Source organism: Penicillium rubens, assembly GCF_028828025.1.
Source record: "Penicillium rubens strain IBT 27055 chromosome Unknown utg000003l_segment0_segment0, whole genome shotgun sequence".
Lineage (NCBI taxonomy): Eukaryota > Fungi > Ascomycota > Eurotiomycetes > Eurotiales > Aspergillaceae > Penicillium > Penicillium rubens.
Genome location: NW_026890601.1, coordinates 6053557 through 6074948, shown reverse-complemented (window position 1 = coordinate 6074948; position 21392 = coordinate 6053557). Strand labels below are relative to the sequence as shown.

The following is a 21392-nucleotide window of genomic DNA, read 5'->3' as shown; positions in this document are numbered from 1 at the left end:
CCCTGCTTTTGGTTTACAATATGATTAGTAATTCTCCCTTTGTTTTGATATGCGGTCATAGCATCTATCCTTGCCTGTCTTGTTCGATGTATATAGCTATGCCGCGATCTGTCTCTTTTTCTAATAGAACGTGTCTTTCGATAACTAATATGACTTATTCTTCCGGATGACTGTTTTATATTTCCCGTCGTGTACCTCGAAGTTGCCGAGCACCTGTGTGTCTGGAAGCTTTTCATCAAGTGGTTTCGATGTCACGACCTCGGGAGGTTGGTGCCCATTCAGTGTCACTTCGGCCTCATCTTTTACTTCGCCTCGTCTCTTCCATCTGTTTCATTCTAATCCGTCTCCCGTCGAGGATGTCATACATCCCATTTCCCAAAATGCGTAAAAGTAAACAATCCAACGCCGAGTATCTCAAACATTTAACCATCTGCCTACCACATCAACATGTTCACCTGTACCCCCTGCAACCGCAGATACAACGACCAAGCTAGCCTCGACTATCATCTCCTGTTCTCTCCCTGCCATGCCCACAAATGTGGCTCATGCTCCAAATATTTCACCAGCGAGGCTGACCTCATCGCCCACGCCGCCGAAGCACGCCATCATGCCTTTGAATGCAAACCATGTGGTCAGATCTTCAAGTCCGGGAATCTTCTCAGAGTCCACCGCGAGTCCAACTTGCACAGGAGGATGATCAACTCCCCTCTTAATACCTTCTTCCGCTCCTGGCCCAACTTTCCATTCCACGTCCAGCTCCCGCCGCATAAATCTTGGGAGCAACTGCATATGTTCTATGGCTGGGATGACCAAACCCCGGAGTATCGTGCAGCTTGGATCAGATACCAGGATGCGCTAGCTTCAGAAGTGACCATCTGGTTCGGCGATGTCTTGGAGCTTGACTCCTGGCAAAAGCTTTGTCGTGCTGTCGGGATTGCTCCGCTTCCTGGGACTTGCGCCGATGGTTATATGGTCTGTCCTTGCCGACTTATGCTTGATTGCTTTGTGCTAACGATGTGGTGTCATAGGCTATTCGAAACCTCTATGTCAATCTCATTGACCTCATTCAGTGGGCTCGCACTGGTAAAGCCGATGGCGAGGTTCAGCGCTGGAAAAATAATGTTGATCTTTTCGAGTATTCGATTGCGACCAAGAGGATCTTTGAACGAGACATGACTACCAACGACAAACCTAATGTTGTTCTGCGGCATTTGGCTAACTGCATGCTCCCTCGTTAGTCGGTCTCTTAGAATTCGACCTGCGCTCACACTCTTAGATATCCTGGATTCATTTTCTAGTGGTGGCATGGCGCTGAAGCTGGGTTGGCCATTCTGGATACACCTTCTTGGACTGGGCATGATGTTCTTACCTTTTCTTTCTCCACATTGCCAGACACCTTACATCTTCTGGACCTAGGCTCAGCATGTATTGAAGGCTTGAAGGATTTTACCCACCCGTCTGGATTTGAGGTGATTCACTCTTAGACTGGCTGTGAACAGGGCGGGAGCTGATACTCCCCGGTGCTGCGTTGTTGTTGGTTTCCTGGCTCATATCCACCACGTACGTTTGGCTCTCTCCTTTTTTACTTGGTTACTCAAAAGGTAGAGGCATATTGGTTTTCTTCTGGAACGCTTTGCTCGTCGTTGCTTTTTCTTTTCTTCCCCTTTGTCTGGAGCATCAATTGCGGCCTAGTTAAGGCATGAACCTTGGGGTTTTCTTTTCCCGTGGCAGAGTTGCAACTTCAATAGTTTTTCAGAGAATAGTTCAAATCCAAATTTAATCCAAATTCCAGAAGTGAGGGAGAGTTTAAAATAGAAGAGTAGGCTAAAGAGAGATAGGGAAGATTGCAGCGCAGTTGAAGACGTTGTATACTTCGGATATCTGATTATCCGGGCCGATTTTCTGCCGCATCATCTTCCGCAGACACTAGCGGTGGCTCCGTATTCGTTACATACAATTTCATACAACTCTCTTCTTGAAGGGCAAATCGCTTCTCTTCGCACTCCTTCAGCGATGCCTCGCAATAACAAGAAAGTCAAAAACGCCCCTCCGCCGCGCCCTCGCGGACCAAGCAAGCCAGCTGACCTATCTTCATACCCAGCCAAGGGACAGCAGCATGGCAATGGGCAAAAGCAGGGCAACTCCAATGCCAATGTACCTAAGAAAGCTTCTATGCAAGCAAATCAGAGACCTATTGTACCATTTTTGAGGAAGGATCGAATTCTGCTGATTGGTGAAGGTGAGCTCTCCTTCTGTTTTAATTGGCATAATTGCTCTGCGTTCTTCACTCTATGAAAGAATTTCGTTGCAAATAAGTTCTACCCATGGATGTATATCTTTTCTCGTGGCGTTCATGCCAGAGCTGTGTTTCCATTTGGATATACAAGTTTGAAACCAAACATGTATCCCTGTATAAAACAAGAACATGCAACATGCATAAATCTCGATTTATCTATTATATCTGGAAAGCACATTCTAACAGCCACCAGGTGACTTTTCATTCGGCCGTTCTCTAGCAAAGCAATACAAGTGCCGCAACCTATGCGCCACATGCTACGATTCCAAGGAAGCACTGTACGACAAGTACCCACAAGCCCCTCAGAACGTCTCAGATATTCTGAGCGCATCAGCAAAGCCCAAACCAGCAAGCGACGAGACAGAAAAGCAGCCAGAAGAGAATAAATCCGAAGACCAGGACTCAACCAACCCCAGCCAGCAAACCCCCAAGGTCGTCTTCTCTGTGGACGCGCGCAAGCTCGGCGCTCCAACAGGCGGTGGTAAGGAAATCCGCACAGGATTTGCACGTCGTGAACGCAAAAGACCAGCCTGGTACCAGCAAAATGAGCCGGCAGGACCACCGTACCAGCCCGGCGGGCCGTGGGATGTGATCTGCTTCAATTTCCCGCACGTGGGCGGGCTCTCTACGGACGTGAACCGACAGGTTCGTGCGAATCAGGAGTTGCTAGTTGCGTTCTTCAAAGCTTGTGTTCCGCTTGTTTCGAAGCCGCCGCCGCTTATGGATGCTGAGGATGATGAGTGGGTGTATGCGGATGGGGAGGAGAGTGATGAGGAGGATGAGGACGAGGATGAGGAAGGAGGAGAGGGTGAGGAGCTGGGGAAAGATGATGATACTACCGGGAAGGGCTTCCGGACTGGGCCTGGTCAGATTCTTGTGACTCTGTTCGAGGGGGAGCCGTATACCCTTTGGAACATTAAGGATTTGGCAAGGCATGCGGGGCTGGTTGTTGTGACTAGTTTCCGGTTTCCTTGGACTTCTTATGAGGGGTATTCGCATGCACGAACTGCGGGTCATATCGAAGGGAAGGATGGGGAACGTGGAGGATGGAGGGGAGAGGATCGGGAGGCTCGGATGTATGTCTTCGAAGTGAAGCAGAAGGAGCCGGCCAAGAAAGGAGGGAAGAAAAGAAGCAGGGATGATGATTCCAGTGATAGCGAGTAGGGTGAAATATGTATAATAGTATCATTTCATAACGAAACAGTATATATTGAGTTGTAGCTCGTTTTCATTCCCGGTAAATGCCTGGCCAAGTTCACATAATGTACACTTTTTTCATCTCGCTCTCGTGGAAAACCTCTCCTGTTGTTGGGTCTTTGACCTTGCCTGGTCCCACTGATCCCATCTTCCGGCTGATCTCCATCAGCCTTTGCTTCCCGTAGACTCGGCCGTTTGGTAGAACTATTGGGTCACTTTCCACATAGCTCTTTGAGTGGTGGGCGTATGGCATTTTGCGTGCAAGCTCATTCAGTTCTGTTGAGCAGATAGGACACACAGATGTCGACGTTGACTGTGAGTTTGAGCTGGACGATGTATAGGCTGAATGGCACAGAGGTGTTTTAAGAGCTGAAAGTCCTGCGGAAAGTGCAATATGTAATAATGGCTGTGACGGCAATGAAAGCAGTTCATGGTGAGTCTGGATGAAAAGTTGCGCAAGAACCCTCCAGCGGTCCAACGCAAAGAGAGACTGTACTGCATCAGCAAAAACACCACTAATCAAGTATGGATGTTTGTCTTACTTTGTAAGGCTCGGCTCTTGTGTCCTGTGTGAAAACCAGTAATCCGGCGGCCCGCATAATCTCGGAATTCTGAGATTGATGGTTCGGTATGAGATATTTCTTCGCGTGGATTATTGCCTCAATCTTCTTAGACTTGTCTTGTGTCCTGACCATTTCGATGTATTGCTGTAGCCGGAGTTCAAATTCGAGATTATGCTTCAGAGCATTGGGTTAGCTGAAAGCTCCAAGGCAACAGAACCAATTCAAACTTACCTGGCTCTTCTTCAGTGCAGCTTTATTCTCTCCGCACCACTGCAACGCCTCCTTGGTTTCCCCGCGCCGTAAGCTATCGACAACTCGTTGACACTGCGTGAATACACCGAGATCCACCAGTTCCTCCACCCCCCTATCCTGGGCCAGCTGCTTCGCACTTTCAGAGTAACCCGAGCGCAGCATATGGTCAACCAGTAAGCGGTCCAGCCGTACCCTTGACCACTGGTCGTACTTGACATCGGCTAGGCTCGGGATCTTATGCAAGGTCTCCAAGTGCTGAATGCGCTTTCGAGATTGGTTGTGGATTTTCTTCTCTTCCTCCTGGAGACTTTCCATTTTTCTTTTAAGACCTTGCATTCTGGATATCATTGCGTCGAGTGCAGCGAGGGTCTGGTCGGGGGTTTGGGTGTTGGAGAGTGAGGCGGCGGCGGTCTCTTTGATTGCGGGGATGATATATTCTTTCTCTCGCTCGACAGCTCGTTGTACGGTTTTAAAATTTCTGCGGGCTAGTTCATGTGGTAGTCGAAGGAGTGGTTGGTCCTGTGTAAGTACGTCGATTAGGTCCCGCTTCGTCATGGAAGTGCGGAGTAATGGTTACCAGGATGATGTGGCTCTCCGGGTTGAGCTTGGTGGATGTCAGCTCTGCTGCCATGTTGATGGTGCCTACGTCTGTTTTGATCTTGGATCCGAGTCCGAAGGGTAATAGTCGAGGATCACAGTCCAGGCATGAAGTGGAGGGGAGGGAAATGCGGAGAGAATGTCCAGTCACGAGATCCACATCGAGGACAAGCATTGACCGCCTCCATTTGCGGTTATACCACACGATTCTACAGTCTTTTGGATATTCTCATTGACAGAATTCCATTGGAAGGTGTATTGAACAAGATGCTAAGAGAAGAAGGTTATCGCGCCAGAGACTATCACATTGTAAAGTTGCTGAAAATCAATGCAACTCAATTGAAATATACCTTATATATATATCCTAGCCAAGGTACCCAAAGCATCACAGAATAAAGCAAGCAATCGGTACATGTACATGATTCACTTACTAACGTTACTCAGATTTATAAGAATGGTAGATTCAACAGATAGGCAGCCTTCAATATGAAACTCTGGAATAGAACAAATTTCCCTTTTGACCCAAGACTCCGGAAATAGCAAAATATGGTACAGGAAAGGGACCTGACGGCCTTCCTGGAGTGCATCTAGTCGCTGTCATCGCTATCATCCTGCTTGGACTTCCGGCGCTCCTTCTTCTCCTTCTTCTCCTTCTTCTTCTTCTTGCGCTCGGCCTTCTCCTCGGCCGTCTCGCCGTCGCGCTTGCGCTTCTTGTCTTCGACCTCCTCCTTCACGGGCTCGGGGGATTCAACCTTAGGGGCCTCGGTCTCGGTTTTAGTCTCGGCGGAGGGCGCAACAGCGGCGGTTCCGGTAATAGGAAGGTTAAAGTCCTTGTACTCGCTCTTCCACTGAGCGGGGGTGGCGTCGTTGGGGCGACCGTATTTCTGAGAACAAAGTCAGTTTGTCGTATGAAAGCGAAGGCAGTTCAGCCACTTACATCGAGAGTTCCTGCAGTCTTCATCTTCTTCTTCTCAAGGGCAGTGGGTCCCAAGCCCCAGCGGCGGGGGTAGAGGTCACGCTCCATGATGCAACGCTTGACCTTGGCAACAACGCCGTGGTCACAGGTAGTGAGCTCGACAGTTGACATCTGAGCGATACCAATGGCGATAGCCTCACCCTTGGTGGTCATGAGGACAACTTCCTCGTGGCACTCAATACCGGCCTCTGAAAAAAAAATAATTAGTACTGATCGGAAAAAGACTCGGGGAAAGGAGGTCACATACCGTAGCGGAGAAGACCAGGAATCATGAGCTTGGCACCGTAGCAGACGGCGTTGACAGCGCTGTCCTTGACGACGATACGCTTGTAGCCGGTGAGCAGAGACTCCAGAGGGCTGATGACCTTGCGGAGGTAGGACTCGTCGCGGTTGTTGTCGTAGACCCATTGGGCGTCCATAACATCGTGCAGAGTAACCATACCCTCGCCCTCGCCCATGGCTCCAGAACGAACACGGCGAAGTTCCTGCATGTGGGCGCCGACACCGAGGAGAAGACCCAGGTGGACACAGAGGGTACGGATGTAGGTACCAGCCTCACAGCTGACCCAGAAGACACCGAGGTGGCGCTCGTTGTCGAACTCGTAGTTCTTGCTCTCGTGGATGGTACGAATACGGAGCTGGCGCTTGACGGCAGAGATAAGAGGGGGGCGCTGGAAGAGCGCACCGGTCAAGGTCTCCAGAGCGCGAACGAATTGGGCCTCGCCACCGGGGATCTTGTCGTGGAGACGGATCACACAGACATACTCCTTACCGGCACCCTGCTGGGACTTGACCAGGCGGGTGGCACGGTCAATGCAGACGATCAAACAACCGGTGACCTTGGGATCAAGGGTACCACTGTGACCAGTCTTCTCGGATCTATAGAGAGTAAAATGGTCAGCAAGTTTGCAAAACCATTGATAGGATCTGGTGGATTTTGATTTACCTAAGGATCCGCTTCATCCAAGCCACGACTTCATGACTGGAAGGGTTGGAAGGCTTGTCAAGGTTGATGACACCGGAGCTGATGTAGGACTTCAGGTCACGGCTCAGAGGAGAGGAGCCAGCAGGGATAGGGGTGAAGTGACCGGTCCGAACGAGCACTACAAAAAAAGTCAATGTCGGCTGGTCAAACTGGAGTTTTAAGGACAAGCATACGCTTCTCATAGTTCTTAAGCAGAAGCGGCCAATCCGATGTATCAACGGAAGGAACGGACGCTTCAGGCTTGATGGCGTAGTCCATCTCCGAGGTCTTGACGACTGCCATTTTGTTGGTTGTCGTTGAAGGATGCGCGGTGAAAACCCCGAAAATTTGTCGAAGGAAATTTTGCGAGTGCGGCAGCTCCAGTGCCAAAAGGGGTTTAGCGCCTGGAGAAGTTACCACGTGATTTGGAGTTCTCGACTTTTTACGCCTCCGATTCCAAGGACTTAACGATTAGGACGTTTTGCTAACAATATAGATTATTTGGGAAACAAGCTAGTTGGAATAATAAAACATGCTCAAAGATAATTAACTACTGGAGTTCACAAATCTGTATTTGTGGGCAAAGAATGCCCAAAACCATGTTCTTGTCCATTATCACTATCACAAGTCCATGTGCCATATGGGCACAATGAATGCCGAAATGCCTGTCACATGCAGAGTATTTCCCATGCAGGGTGGCGATGTGCGCAGAGCATGTATGGCTCTCCATTTAACCGAGTCTCCGGCCAGCGCCTCTGCCATTCCAAGAACTCGAAGAGGTCCAGCTGCCCCAGGTTGATCCTGACGCTGACGCTGACGAGGGTTGCCCAGCCGGCCTTGGTGCGCGGCTCGCGGTTCCATATCCTCGGTATCCGCTGTTGGGGTCATGTTCGGTAAAGTACCTCTCCAGGAAGCCTGGGACAGTGATGAAGTTTCTCCCACCGCCAAAAGTCGGGTAGATGCGTGTGAGGAAATCATAGGTATGGGCGGCCAAGATCCCCGTGCTTTCTACCAGAGCGGCATCCCATCCGTTCGACACCATGGTGACGAGAAGCATTGCATATGGCAAAAATACGACAGGGATATCGATGAACCAGAATCTTGTCTTGGTTCCTCGGTTCGTCTGGGAGAAGGTGTAGACGAAAGCCATGGTTAAAGCTGATTTCAAGTCAGTGTCTGTCTGAGGATTGAGCAAAGTACGGCAAGCTTACGTGGCAGAAGGATAGCCGCTCCCAGATAACCACCTGCAGTGAGCTTGGGAAAGTTAGCAAAATTGGAAGAGATGTATTGGACTACCAGGACGGCGAGTAAAATAGGATGTAGATGGTATTGGAAAAGAATAGATGATGTATATAGAAATGTAGGGCACCTCCGATACTGACGCGATATGAAATCACACCAGTGAGCTCGAAAGAAATCCCACCATGCCCACACCTGCACAACACCCGTATTTTGCGAATTATGATGGTGTTGCACAGATGCAGGGGTACTTTCCCTCGCCTTCAGGAACCGATTCAGCTAGATTTCGAAGCTGGTCGGGCAGTTATAGCGAGGGATTTGGATATGGACGCGAACGTAGATGAAAGAGAGAAAGAAAGAAAAAAAAACAGACTCTACTGAGTCACTTACCATGATGCTGAAAGCTACAAATAGGAGATAAATGAGGAACTCTCCAGGGGCCATGCTTTTTTCCGCAGCACTGCCATAGCGGTACACTATCGGTACATTAGCACTCTGATCAGACCAGGCCAATGTGACACCGAGGCATCGTACTGATATAAAGATCAAAGAAGAAACCTAGTTTCGGTCCAGTTAGTAGAAATGGGGTGACCAGCCGATAGATCTGCGGGCGCCATGAGAATATCAAGCTCGGCAAGAATGGTGCCCAATAGAAGCTCAATAAGCCGCCATACATCAAAGCGGATTGAACCAGAGTCAAGGCTGTGAGGGTCCTGAATGACAAGTCAGTAACCAGAGCTTGAGATCGACAAATAGGACCTGCATACCTAGTGACCGGGGGAGCCGCCCAGAAGACATCCATCTTGAAAAGAACAAGATGTAATTAAGTAAGATGGTTGATTGATCACGGCTTGGAACATTACAACCGCTCACAAAATAGCCAAATTACTGTGTGGTTGAAGAAAGAAAGAGAAGGACAGGTGGAAAAAAAAGGTGTGCAAATCTGGCTTCGGGGGAGTTTCTCCGATGTCCGTTGCTTACGTACTATATTGTATGGCCGGATTGTTCTATATGCTTCGACAGCTCCCCCCGCCCTCCCCTAGCTGTTATTATTATTATTTGTCAAGTATAATCACTCAGGTGAGATGTTATTCAAATGTCATGTCGCATGTAAATGTACAGATATAATAGGGTATATCATTCCAACCTCGTCCGTGCAGTACCCCGAACGGCCAATCCTCCATCTGGACCCTCAATCCACACATCCCAAGCCCCGGTGTCATTCTTAGGCTTGCCACAGATAACCAGCTCCTGTTCAACAAAAAGAGGTGCTATATTCTTATATTCAATGTCACTGATGCAGAGATTCAATCGACTCAGCTGTTGCTGGAGCACGCTAAGCAGCAGCGTCAGTGTCAATGGACCATGCACTAAAAGATTTGGGTATCCCTCCTGGTTCTGAGTGTAGCTCTTGTCAAGGTGGATGGAATGTGCATTGAAAGTCAACGCCGAGAATCGGAATAGCAGCGCTTTAGTAGGTATGAGGGCATGGCGGAACGTTGCACCAGAGGGAGCTTCATTGCGCCAGAATCATTAGCAAATTGGACATCATATTCAATGACTGGGAGTATATTCTCACGTTTCACAGTCCTACCAGGCTTTCCGAACTGCGCTTTATCGGCCTCGATTTGAGCGCTGGTTTTTAGGCGCATGAAAATGAGGTCCCGGTTCTCAATTACTGAAGATTCTCCCGAATTGTCTTCGTTCTCTTTCCATATCCGTTCCCAAGTCTCCTCGGCTGTTTCTTGCTCAGCAACATTGCCAATGCGTCGCTCGATGGTAACGGTCACTTTCTCGTCCCCTTCGCGGCCCTTCACTGTCACGTTGCGGATGGATTCTATGCAAACTGCGCGACTGCCATCCAGAGGCGGACTGCGCACAGGGAATCTTAGATTTCCACCTGCCCAAAGCCGCCGATTAAATGGTTCGCCGGGCGTGTGTAACGTATCTGTGCAGTCCGGAAGTAGTTGAGACAAGGTCACCTGCGGGGGGAAGTAGATTAAGTGGTGACCGACGGGGAGCGGGGAAGGGTTCTGCAATGTCGGTAGAGTCGCATAACCAGAGGAATTTTTGGATTGTGGAAGAAGATCACGGAGAGTTAGGTTCAGAAGATGCGAAGGTTGGGGGTGTAGATAGTCGTAAGTCAACGGGAGCTTTCTTGTGGTCAGTTCATAATGCAAGCGCTCAGAGAGCGAGGAGTAAGTCCGACATGCATGACGCCCGCCTCGCAAAGAGATCAGGGGTCGGAGTGGATTTGTCTTCATGAGCAAAGACGCAAACTGAATTGGACGATTAAAATCGCAAGTTGACTTCCCAAGGTTGAAGCAATAGACTCATCCCGCGTTTGATTTGTTTGTCTGTCGCTCCTTGCCTATGTCGGAACTGCCACAGCATCGGGATTCAACCCACACCGCTCGGAGACCCGATGTCGCCTGTCGATGAGATGGCAAGCCCGAAGATTTGATCTGATTCAAATAGGCTCAGCCCGATTGACAGGGAAAAGATCATCCCATACTTCAATCAAGATGGCTCCCTTCAAAGTTGCCTTCTTAGGGCCGCTGGGGTCCTTTTCGCATCAGGTACAAACTTTACCCCACATCCTTGCGAATGCAACTTAGTTTGGCGATTGACCCCTGTTCTAGGCTGCTGCAGAGTCCTTTTGCAAATTATCCGCCGATCTACAACCTCAAGTCTCATTCCCAGATGCCTTCGCCGCGCTCCAAAAGAAAGAAGTTGACTACGCCGTGATTCCGTGCGAGAACTCGACCAATGGCTCTGTGATGCAGACATTAGACCTTTTGGCGGACCGGGATGGTTCATATAAAGACGCGAAAGTGTGCGGGGAATATTACTTGACAGTGCACCATTTTTTAATGGTGCGCAAGGGCACATACCCCGGTGGTTGGGCAGAATACGACGGCTCTATAACCAAGCTATACACACACCCGCAGGCATGGGGCCAGTGCGAAGCTTTCTTGACCAAATACTTCAAGGGAATCGAGAGACAGGATGTCACGTCCACATCCAAGGCAGCGGAGATCGTCTCTAAGGAGACAACGGAACGGGGCGCTGCCATTGCCAATCGCTTCGCGGCAGAACAACACGGGACAGATGTGCTTGTGGAAAATATCGAGGACCGAGCAGACAATACTACCCGCTTCCTGATCTTCAGAAATGTGCTTGATGAGCGAACTTCGGAGTTCAAATTCGAGCAGCCGAACCCGCCTACATTGGAAGGCGAGCTTGCCCTTGAAACTACGCACAAGACCTTGATTTCTTTCACGATTGATCATTCATCTCCCGGTGCATTGGCAAATGCGCTGTTGATCTTCAAGGCTCATGGCTTGAATCTTACGAGCATTAACACAAGGCCAAGTCTAAAGAAGCCTTGGCAGTATATCTTTTTCGTTGAGTGTGGAAGGACACCCTCGGATGAGAACAAAGAGGCAGTCCACAAGGCTCTCAATGATTTGCGTCAAGTCACTGAGACATGTAGGGACCTGGGGACCTGGAAAGATCAGCTAAGTGCAAGCAATGCTTGACTTGACTGGTTCTAATTGGAGACTCGCCTTGGTCTTTTCGATTTAGAGCAACGCATTGATGATTTTGCAAACGCGCTGAAAGCGTCATGTCATATGCTGAAGATATCTCAATTTTACTATACGAATAAATGAAATAAAAATGTACGCACTGTCGACGATGTGGACAAAGTGTACACTGCAAGGTGAAACAGGAAACTTAATAAACAATAAATAGCACCATCTATATCAACCCTTTCGGGTGCTTTTTTTCTTTTCAATAACAAGCAAATAATGAGCGAAGTACCAGAAAATGCCATTCAGAGATGAAACGACAGAATCGGCTGAGAAATAAAACAATCCAACGCCGTCCGGCTTACATAGAGCAAGCAGTGCAAGCAGCGGTGGATGACCAAACGTTGCAGATTACTGCACCCAACCTTTCAAATTGCAATTTAAACCTCATCTTCATCTCAGACACTGAGGTGACCTCAGTGTGCGTACCTTGGAGCTTGGACGACACTGTACTCAAAACATTAGAGCTAGTCCCCAAGTGATAAGGCTAGCTGGATGTCTCACCTCTGAGCAGCTTCAATGAGCGTGGACCAGGCCTTTTCTGGTTATCCTTTACGGATGCCTTGGTTCCATCGCGGGAGCCGCTTGCATGATCCACGGGGCGAGCCGTCAAAAGACTCGCCGCGGGAGCTTCTGGCCGTTCATCCTCGCTCTCTGCGAGGGGGCAATACCGTCAATCTGCAGAAGTTAGTATCAACATAACACGAGAAACGGGAAGAAAACATACCGTCGTAGAACTCGTCATCATCGCTGAGATCAGCAAGCTGTTCGAAGTTGACCTTGTACCGGAGAATAGCACCGATACCACCGAAACCCTTGACGAACTGGTTTCCTTCGCCAGATCGGTCAGACACGAACTCCAGGTTGGCACCGAAGTCCTTGTAGGCCTCGGCAAGCCATTCGAGGAAAGATCCCGATTCGACAACCTCCATATCCAACCCGGTCTCCTTGTCCTGGAAGAGGTCCTTCTGGGATTCCTGAACCTTGTTCGTGTGGACAATAACCTGATTGCCTGCCGCGTTCTTCATGACCCAGCGAGTGATCTCCAAGTTCTCGTGGACGATCAAGATTTCAGCAGCACCAAGCTCCATTGCCTTGAGGGTATCTTCAATACCGTAGCAGACTCTGCCGGTGTCTTGGCTGATCTCCTGGAAGTACTGGCCAATAAGCTTCTTCTCCTGAACGAACTTGACGTTGCTCAGGGTCTCGCCAGCCAATTCAATGGCCTGGTTGAAACCGTTCTCGCCACCGTAGGAAACATCGACAACCTTGATAACCTTGGATTGCAGGCGACCGTCGAACAGGTCAGACTGGTTAAGATCGTTCTTGAAATCGGCGGAACCAGCCAACACCAGGCCGGCGACGTTGGGCTTGTCGTTGGTGATGTAGTTCTGAACAGCCAGTTCAGCGATCTTGCGCACGTAGTTGTGACGCTTTTCCTCACGGAGACGCGAGAAACGCAGAGCGGATTGACCACCACGGCCCTGTATGAAAATCAGTATGCATGAATATCGTACTCAATCACTCGGGACACTCACGTGCTTCTTGGGCAGATCAACGGTCAGACGCTGAAGGATCTCACGAGTGTTGCCACTGAGAGTACCGAACAAAGTACCATTACCATCCATGACAATGAAACCGAACTTCTGATCAGCCTCGAGAAGCTCACTCAATGCTTCAGTGTGGAACTTGTTGTCACAAAGGTAGAGGGAGGTATTGATGGGCTTGAACGGTTCGAAGTCGATGTTAATCTTGCGCTCCTTTCCTTCAGAGGTGATAATTTCACCACAGTACACGACCAGTCCATTGGGAGGGACCTTGTTGTAGAGCTTCAGACGCTGCTGAGTAGAGGTAATGGCCGACAGCACGGAAAGTCGGTTCACTCGAGACTTAATGTTGGAGGCGGTACCCTATTGTGCGATTAGGCGGCGTCCGGCGCAGACAGATCGAGGGGGATTTTTTACGTACATACTCTTCAGCCAACATCTTGGCTGCTCTGCTAATCTGATCCTTGGGGGCTAAATTAACATGTTAGTGGCGACAGTAAGTGGCGGGGGGCAGTGACAGCGTACGGATAATGAGCGAAATCATAGAGGTTCCATTTCCACGAGCGGATTCAAGACGCTTGATCAGCTTCTTGACCTTCCAGATCTCGATATTCTTCTCAGCTTCGTTCGGCGGAGGGGCGCTCATCTTGGCGAGGCGACAGTTGATCAGGGGGGAAAGTTATCGGAGGCCCTGCGGACGCCTGAAGATTCGGTCAGTAATGGGGGGCGGAAGTCGGCGAACAAAGATTTAGGCTTGCCTTTTTACACCTATGATCAGTTAGTAGGCGCGAAAAAAAAGGCTGAAAGTGAACACTGGTATTTCTTTTTCTTTTATACTCATAGATTCAACAGTGGAGAGTACATACCTTTACTGAATATGACGTTTAAAAGCGACAGCAAATTTCCTCGTGGGGTTGGACATACAAGTTTGTTCGAGGGGTCGGCTGGCACGCTGAGGTAAGCCAGGGCTACCCGTGACGTATCTGGTACTTGCCGGGTTATGGTCCAACAGCCGGGTGGCCAGGTACAGGTACGTTCTCTTTTTTTCTGCAGGTCTGCTATTTCCAAGGTTACTATATACTCCATGTTAAGCGTGGTAATAGGTGAGTATCCATGGATATCAATTCTAGAATTGGCATAGTATGCAAAAATATGTCCAATGCATCTCTCTTACGTATTAGATTGTCATAAAAACATGTTAGGTCCTCATTGAGCAAGTGACACCTATGTACGGGGTACATGTAGGTCCACAGGCGTACTAAAATGCATTACTATATAGAAAGCATAGAAGAAGAAATATTATCCACAACTATATATATCAAGTCTATCAATTCCAAGTGCCCATTCAATTAGTCACATAACCTTGGAAAAATCTCTAGCTTATCAAATCTCTGTGATCCGCACCCCACAACTAGCGGAAGCTCTTTCGACGCTAAGCTCTTTTCAATATCGCAAGTTGTTTTCGCTTCTTATCTTTCGCTGGGAGCTATCTCCATGTGATAAGTGAGGGGAGACCTTTTTCCCTTTCCTTACTCTTGACTTTCGTTCCTGCCCTTCACCTCAGGAACCCCAAACTTGGAATCCTCATATATCTCCAGGGTCACTGCTACTACCATTGTGTTGGTGACAGGAAAATATGTCAAGAGCCGAAAGAACAGACGAAGATCTCGACAACGAACCGGTCTATGGCTCACTGAGAATACCGGCTGCGGCACCAAGCTCCTACGATTATGGCCATCTGAATAGTGGGAGTCCGACGGCCGAGTCGGAGATCGGCGGTAGACAGAGGTATATGACTTCTGTTGTTCACAACCAGACCGTTAGCTAACTAGTCTGCACAGGTCGTCGTCGTACTCAATTCGAGTCCGCCAAGCAGGAGGTCCCAACAGTATAGACAACTTCGCGCGGTCTTGGCAGAGAGCTGCGGCCTTCCCGGAGATCCTCCCACGGCGGTCGTCGTTTGTCTCTGCGCACTCGGATGATGAACTTGCCATTGCTACTGGCCAGGAATATGGGTCAAGAAGCTCCCCGTCCTGGGGCCGACACTCGGATGTGGAACGGCCTCTGCTTCGGGGGGACTCGGACTCTGACCAGGATGACGGGGATACACGAGCGCCGGAGTCCTCCAAGAGGGCGCTTCCTAGTACTGGGCTACTTTCTTCGTCATTTGATAGAAGTTTTGCGAACTCGTATGGTACTATCTCCTCACGGGTGAGCGAGTCGACGCGGAGACATGCGATTCAATTCCACCGAGAGCACCATCCCCAGGTGCATGTGGATGGGTCTGGAGATTCGGATCGGGGCCCATTGCTTATCAAGCATGTCCAACATGAAGATGGGACTGAGGAGGATATCGTCGTTGGGCAATCCACCCTTCCGCAGACTATCTTCAACTCGGTTAATGTGTTAATTGGTATTGGTCTGTTGAGTCTTCCATTGGCGATGAAACATGCCGGGTGGGTTTTGGGTTTGGTATTCCTTATCTTCTCAGCGGTTGCCACTTCCTACACAGCCAAAATACTGGCTAAATGTCTGGATGTCGACCGGAGCGTTGTCACCTACGCTGATCTGGCTTACATCAGTTTCGGGCAGCATGCCCGTTTGATAACCAGTTTTCTCTTCTGCTTGGAACTTTTAGGAGCATGCGTTGCGCTGGTTGTGCTCTTTGCAGACAGTTTATATGCCCTTGTACCAGGATTGAGCATCCTCCAATGGAAGATCGTCTGTGGAGTTGTACTACTTCCGCTCAACTTCCTGCCGCTACGATTCCTGAGTATCACCAGCATATTGGGCATAATTTCGTGCACATCAAGTAAGTCTTCTTCTGGGCTGGGATTGATAAATGGAACTGATGCTCGAAAGTCGTGGTACTCATTTGCATCGATGGCTTTATCAAGCCAGATGCACCGGGCTCCTTGCGGCAGCCGGCTAATACATTCCTCTTCCCTGAAAACTGGGCTACTGTCCCTCTGAGTTTTGGTCTTATCATGTGTAAGTTCACAACCAAAAGGAATTGTGATCAGAAGGCTAACCTGTTGAAAAGCACCATGGGGTGGCCATGGTGTCTTCCCTAACATCTACAGAGATATGAGGCACCCTCAGAAATACGGGAAGAGCCTTTGGGTGACCTATATTTTCACAGTAAGAACGTCAAGTGACTAGGATACAGTTCGATTCTAATAACTTGACAGTTTGCTTTGGACTGCTCAATGGCGATCATTGGTTGGCTCATGTTTGGCGATATCATCCGCGACGAAGTCACTGCAAACATCCTCACCATCACCGACTACCCGCAGTCCCTATCCGTCTGTATTGTAGTCTTCATCTCGATCATCCCCCTCACGAAAGTGCCATTGAAGTGAGTCCAATGCCTTCATTAGTCCTCGGACACTGCTGACATGAACATAGTGCTCGGCCTCTTGTGGCCACATTTGAAGTTCTTTGCGGACTCGGAGGCGGCCATGTGCCTGCCGAAAACGGCTCGAAGACACTACAAAAAGTCTCACGCGCAATGGTCCGGGTTTTTGTAGTGGCCACGATTGTTATTTTGGCGATCGTCTTCCCGGCTTTCGACCGTATCATGGCTTTCTTGGGATCGTTCTTGTGCTTCACCATCTGTATCATCTTCCCTCTTGCTTTTTATCTCAAGATCTTTGGAAAGGAAATCGGCCGAGGTGAGTACATCCTTGATTGGGTTCTGCTCATCGTCTCCTCGATATTGGCAGCCGTGGGGACTGTCTGGGCCTTCTTGCCACAAGACATGCTCTCTGCAAACTAGGTTCGGCCTGCAGCACTGTATATGGAGTATAATAGCATTTTGTTTTGCACGCAGATAATCACTTCTTGTTGAGGATGACGGCGAAATTGTTTCTTGTTTTGCCAGACCTCAACTCTTCCTTCTTAAAAGCCTTAGGCGCGTAGGTCCCAGTGTGTTCCCAGAGATGAAAAACCAGCTTCGAAGTCCGCTTGCTTTGTGCTAGACGGAAGCCCAGGCAAGTCAAGATCTCCCCCAGTCTTTCCTCGTTGAGGTAGCGCGAGTTGTCCACGCACGCGATAGGCAATACCATAAAAAGACTGGGGACAAGTTCAATAGGGCATTTCGACGTCAAGAATTTGACACAATGCTTGAGCATTTCACCCCGTCCCGTAGCATCGGGAACATAGTTGAGTACCAATGACAGACTGATTATGTTGAAACGTTCATCATCACTAGAGGGCAAAGGTCGTTCCATGAAATCTTGCTTGAGGATCCCTGGCTCTTGGGAATTCAAATCGATCCGGGTGACATCCAATGCCGGGTGCGTAGAGCAGGCGTTTTTGGTGCTCAAAGCTCCAACCTCAAGGACCCGGAGCTTTGGAATCGCCTTGTTCCATTGCTTCAGTTGCGGCTTGATCCAGTCGATGAGGACTTTGCTGGAGTCCCCACCGCGGTCCATCGACTGACCTAGCTTACTGGCGATCTGATAGCTTTCGAGACCACCATTGGCCTCGATTTGAGCATCAATACTGCTGACTCGGGCTTCGTCCCCGGCGGCCAAAGCTTGAGCCCGGACTTTGAGCAGTCGATGATGGGTTCGAATCAGAGTTCGGGTAGCCTTGGCTGAAAGAGCAGCGTCCTTGGACTTGACGATGCGTGGTCGACTATGCGACAACAACATCGGCCTCTTGGATCGTTTTTGGGGAGCCATGTCTTAATGATCACGAAGAAAATTGAAAAATTGGAACAACAAATCCAGATATTAAGTGTACGTTATCTCTTCGGATCTCCCCGTGGGCCGAATATACAAAGAAGAGAGGAGGTCACTGGCATGCAAAGAAAAGCTGTCCAAGAAAATGAGAAGAGAGCCAAATACGATGTTAATTCTGATTGGATAAAAAAGTGACAATACTGTAAGGCCATGTACTGATAAATACCAAAGATACCAGACCCAGCGGACCGCAGGTCACCTGACCCACACACAGCACTAGGGTTTTCGCTAAGCGAAGACCACTCCAAATCCGTTCGACTTTTGACACTGCGACAATCCATCATCGACAGCGACCGACGACAGCCATGGCCCCCACCGACAACAAGACCGGTATGTTCAAATACACATGCGCTCTTCCTATTGCGATCGCCGCCTTGCCAATTGTGAATTCGCTGTGTGGTCGTGGAAGATATTTGGAATCAAAAATTTCGATATTTGGAGATCAGCTCGAAAAGAGCCAGGACACCAGGACATCTCGCAGCTGAGTCGCCATGTGTCTACCGATATCAATTATGCGGCTCGACTTCAGAATCCTCGACCTACCACGTCCACACCGGCAAATTTACAATGGCAATCTACGGACGAACTTTTTTTTTGGATTTTTTTTTTTTTTTTTTTTTTCCTCTTGTTCACTAGGCTAACGAAGTATTCTCTACAGGCAAGAACAAGGCCAACGCCGCCGCCAAGGCGGTTGCCAAGGGCGCTTCGGTACGTAGCAAAAGATGAAGCAGACCAAAGAAACCCTTTTGGAGCCTATCGCTAACGCGGTTGTGGCAACAGCTTCACAAGTCCCGCAAGGTCCGCACCTCGTCCACCTTCCACCGCCCCAAGACCCTCCAGCTGTCGCGGTCCCCCAAGTACCCCCGTGTGTCCGTCAACCACGGCCCCGCTCTGGACTTCAACAAGATTGTTCTGTACCCCCTGAACACTGAGAGCGCCATGAAGAAGATCGAGGAGAACAACACCCTCGTCTTCATCGTCAACGTCAAGTCCAACAAGCGCCAGATCAAGCAGGCTCTTAAGAAGCTGTACGATGTTGACACCGTCAAGATCAACACTCTGATCCGGTATGTTCTACTCTTTTGGTTTATGTAAGTGGATTGAAAGCTAACATATATTCTTTAGCCCTGATGGAACCAAGAAGGCCTTCGCCCGTCTCACCCCCGATGTCGATGCTCTTGACATTGCCGCCACCAAGTTGGCCATTGTCTAAGCGGGGAATGCTCGAAAAGGGATTTCTTAGGGTTTTGGCGAACTTTGTTTTACACTGCGGTGATGCCAAAATACCAGCCGGGCTGAATGATCAAAAAGAACATAACTTGTGAAAGTGAAATGCACGATTCCAAAAGAATCGCCGGACTTGTCGGTCCTGTAATGGCTAAGACATGTTCCAGACCAGTAGTAGTGCGCTGTAATTTTGTAGGTTTCTCTATTCTATTTGATAGACACGATGTAAGTGGCCGAATGGTCTCAGTGCATTGAGACAAGAGCCAACCTTGCCAATATTAAGCACCTGCTTTCTATGCTATACTTGGCCGAACATTTGCAGTTAACCAAGCTCCCATATTGTTTGCTATTCATACCCAGTTTACACGTAATAGTCCTATAACATAACACGGCCTTCACTGGATGTTGCCATGACCCTTCCTATAACCCAGGAGATGGTAGCATTGCAGCATAAGGAGACGATATACTTGCTCTACAACATCCCCACGACTAAACAACATATATTATACAAGACAACATGGTTCATAAATTGACACTCTAGTATACAAGTGAGGGTTCCACACTCCGTCTATCCATCCATAAACCCCGAAATAAACCGCCCAACCGCCGTCCAAGGAGCAAAGTTAGGGCATGACGTGCTCCAACCCAATCAGTCTTTATGGACAGTGATTGATATCCATAGACATGCATCCATACAGACAACGATCAGAAACAGCAATGGCAGAAACCGAGAACACAAGACAGATAATCGCTTAGTGACCGGGGCCACCGCGCATGCTGTCCAGCTTCGACAGGATGGACAGACTGGTATCCATCCACCGGTCAACGCAGTTCTGTGCACATGCCTCCTCGGACTTATCAAGAGTACCGGAGGTGATCTTGCTGGTGATGCACTTCTCCCAGCACACTTCGTTCAGGTGGTGGACAGCTGGAAGGGATAGATGTTAGCTATGGACTGATTGTAGGGGTTAAAGATATCAAGTATTAAGACCAAAATCAAGGTAATATAAACCATGAAGTATAGATTCGTAATATGCCAGGATAGAAAGATGGACACTTACTCTGCTGAATGTTGGATTTCTGAGCCTCGTTGGTCAGGACCTGGTTGAGCTCCTTCTTATCGCTCTCGGAGAGCTTGGTGAGATCGAGCTGTTGTTCCATAATGGCGGTATAGGAGATGCGAGTAGCAATTGAGGTGAAATGGAATATGGAGAATAAGATAGCAGCAGGGCGATGGACGGTAGCTGGAGGATATGTCCGCAATTCAAAATCAAAGGCGGTGGGAAGCGGCACAAAAATGACGCGCAGTTTTCCCTATCGATAGCAACTTGCTTCCTTCGTTTCTTTAACATAAAGAACACCCTGCTGAAACAAAGTCTGGTCGAACACGATTGCTTTAAATATCGCATCGCATTTATTTCATTATCCTCGCCTGTAGCATATCGCCCGCTATGCCTCCAATTCGCACTTCCCGCAATCGCAAACCGCCTCCCGCCGGCTTCGACGATATTGAAGATACCTTGCTGGAATTCAGCAACAAAATGAAGGATGCGGAAAACGCATCGCATGAAGGAAAGAAGAAATATGAAGTTCTCTGGCCGATATTCCAGATCAGCCATCAACGTACGAGTTGCCCGTCTCTAGGACATCAAGAAATACGGTTATACTGATTATTGCCCCTCTTATTAACAGGCTCACGATACATCTACGACCTTTACTACGAGAAAGAAGCGATCTCAAAGGAGTTATATGATTTCCTGCTCAAGAACAAGTATGCCGATGCCAACTTGATTGCCAAGTGGAAGAAGCAGGGCTACGAGAAGGTTAGTTTGCCCTTGCGAGGACTTTCATTCAGAAGGTGGACTAACTAATTTTCCTAGCTGTGTTGTCTGCGCTGCGTCCAAACGAAAGAGACAAATTTCAATTCCACGTGTATCTGCCGAGTGCCCAAGGCGCAGCTCAAGGAGGACCAGACGATTCAGTGTGTCAGCTGTGGCTGCAACGGCTGTGGAAGCAGCGACTAAAATAGAGGCTGAGGTTGGTCGGTGGCTAAAGGATTCCATTTTGGCCGGGGAGATAGTGGATTAACCACACATCCATTGGATAGGGCGTTTCGGTACTATGCATTTCTGTTTCTGTTTCTTCTTTTATTACTCTATTGGATCCATTCATCGGGTCAATCAGATACCCTTC

The 21392-nt window shown here is 49.0% G+C and overlaps 13 protein-coding genes across 13 annotated transcripts; 6 read left to right on the top strand and 7 right to left on the bottom strand.

Moving 5' to 3' along the window:
• Positions 1-447: 447 nt before the first annotated feature.
• On the top strand, positions 448-1238 carry N7525_008538 (uncharacterized protein; the record flags this gene model as incomplete). Its single annotated transcript, XM_002562594.2, has 2 exons — positions 448-972; positions 1029-1238. The coding sequence occupies 2 exons, from the start codon at positions 448-450 to the stop codon at positions 1236-1238; spliced, it is 735 nt and encodes a 244-aa protein (XP_002562640.2).
• A 775-nt stretch (positions 1239-2013) lies between these two features.
• On the top strand, positions 2014-3460 carry N7525_008537 (25S rRNA (uracil2634-N3)-methyltransferase; the record flags this gene model as incomplete). Its single annotated transcript, XM_002562593.2, has 2 exons — positions 2014-2239; positions 2490-3460. 2 exons carry the CDS (start codon positions 2014-2016, stop codon positions 3458-3460), a joined length of 1197 nt encoding a protein of 398 aa, XP_002562639.2.
• Positions 3461-3551: 91 nt separating this feature from the next.
• Positions 3552-5080, bottom strand: N7525_008536 (FYV10 family protein; the record flags this gene model as incomplete). The annotated part of the gene is made up of 4 exons (XM_002562592.2): positions 3552-3983; positions 4036-4230; positions 4288-4827; positions 4886-5080. The coding sequence occupies 4 exons, from the start codon at positions 5078-5080 to the stop codon at positions 3552-3554; spliced, it is 1362 nt and encodes a 453-aa protein (XP_002562638.2).
• A 412-nt stretch (positions 5081-5492) lies between these two features.
• cbf5 (pseudouridine synthase CBF5) lies at positions 5493-7148 on the bottom strand (the record flags this gene model as incomplete). The annotated part of the gene is made up of 5 exons (XM_002562591.1): positions 5493-5789; positions 5843-6069; positions 6129-6760; positions 6828-6984; positions 7040-7148. The coding sequence occupies 5 exons, from the start codon at positions 7146-7148 to the stop codon at positions 5493-5495; spliced, it is 1422 nt and encodes a 473-aa protein (XP_002562637.1).
• Positions 7149-7575: 427 nt separating this feature from the next.
• On the bottom strand, positions 7576-8886 carry N7525_008534 (uncharacterized protein; the record flags this gene model as incomplete). Its single annotated transcript, XM_002562590.1, has 5 exons — positions 7576-8003; positions 8057-8099; positions 8475-8560; positions 8619-8797; positions 8852-8886. The coding sequence occupies 5 exons, from the start codon at positions 8884-8886 to the stop codon at positions 7576-7578; spliced, it is 771 nt and encodes a 256-aa protein (XP_002562636.1).
• A 335-nt stretch (positions 8887-9221) lies between these two features.
• On the bottom strand, positions 9222-10348 carry N7525_008533 (uncharacterized protein; the record flags this gene model as incomplete). The annotated part of the gene is made up of 2 exons (XM_002562589.1): positions 9222-9598; positions 9664-10348. The coding sequence occupies 2 exons, from the start codon at positions 10346-10348 to the stop codon at positions 9222-9224; spliced, it is 1062 nt and encodes a 353-aa protein (XP_002562635.1).
• A 261-nt stretch (positions 10349-10609) lies between these two features.
• N7525_008532 (prephenate dehydratase PHA2) lies at positions 10610-11626 on the top strand (the record flags this gene model as incomplete). The annotated part of the gene is made up of 2 exons (XM_002562588.2): positions 10610-10663; positions 10727-11626. The coding sequence occupies 2 exons, from the start codon at positions 10610-10612 to the stop codon at positions 11624-11626; spliced, it is 954 nt and encodes a 317-aa protein (XP_002562634.2).
• Positions 11627-11978: 352 nt separating this feature from the next.
• N7525_008531 (translation termination factor eRF1) lies at positions 11979-13870 on the bottom strand (the record flags this gene model as incomplete). The annotated part of the gene is made up of 6 exons (XM_061214418.1): positions 11979-12124; positions 12182-12331; positions 12405-13161; positions 13216-13587; positions 13646-13695; positions 13750-13870. The coding sequence occupies 6 exons, from the start codon at positions 13868-13870 to the stop codon at positions 11979-11981; spliced, it is 1596 nt and encodes a 531-aa protein (XP_061068849.1).
• Positions 13871-14860: 990 nt separating this feature from the next.
• On the top strand, positions 14861-17002 carry N7525_008530 (putative transporter; the record flags this gene model as incomplete). Its single annotated transcript, XM_002562586.1, has 6 exons — positions 14861-15012; positions 15066-16036; positions 16087-16215; positions 16268-16365; positions 16416-16582; positions 16633-17002. 6 exons carry the CDS (start codon positions 14861-14863, stop codon positions 17000-17002), a joined length of 1887 nt encoding a protein of 628 aa, XP_002562632.1.
• Positions 17003-17060: 58 nt separating this feature from the next.
• On the bottom strand, positions 17061-17912 carry N7525_008529 (25S rRNA (adenine2142-N1)-methyltransferase; the record flags this gene model as incomplete). The annotated part of the gene is made up of 1 exon (XM_002562585.1): positions 17061-17912. The coding sequence occupies one exon, from the start codon at positions 17910-17912 to the stop codon at positions 17061-17063; it is 852 nt and encodes a 283-aa protein (XP_002562631.1).
• Positions 17913-18277: 365 nt separating this feature from the next.
• On the top strand, positions 18278-19185 carry N7525_008528 (60S ribosomal protein uL23; the record flags this gene model as incomplete). The annotated part of the gene is made up of 4 exons (XM_002562584.1): positions 18278-18302; positions 18631-18680; positions 18753-19039; positions 19098-19185. The coding sequence occupies 4 exons, from the start codon at positions 18278-18280 to the stop codon at positions 19183-19185; spliced, it is 450 nt and encodes a 149-aa protein (XP_002562630.1).
• Positions 19186-19951: 766 nt separating this feature from the next.
• Positions 19952-20419, bottom strand: N7525_008527 (Tim10/DDP family zinc finger protein; the record flags this gene model as incomplete). The annotated part of the gene is made up of 2 exons (XM_002562583.2): positions 20261-20419; positions 19952-20127 (listed from the first exon to the last, which is right to left on the bottom strand). Exons 1-2 carry the CDS (start codon positions 20358-20360, stop codon positions 19952-19954), a joined length of 276 nt encoding a protein of 91 aa, XP_002562629.1. The 5' UTR covers positions 20361-20419.
• A 231-nt stretch (positions 20420-20650) lies between these two features.
• On the top strand, positions 20651-21223 carry N7525_008526 (BUD31 family protein; the record flags this gene model as incomplete). Its single annotated transcript, XM_002562582.1, has 3 exons — positions 20651-20822; positions 20892-21022; positions 21080-21223. The coding sequence occupies 3 exons, from the start codon at positions 20651-20653 to the stop codon at positions 21221-21223; spliced, it is 447 nt and encodes a 148-aa protein (XP_002562628.1).
• Positions 21224-21392: the final 169 nt, after the last annotated feature.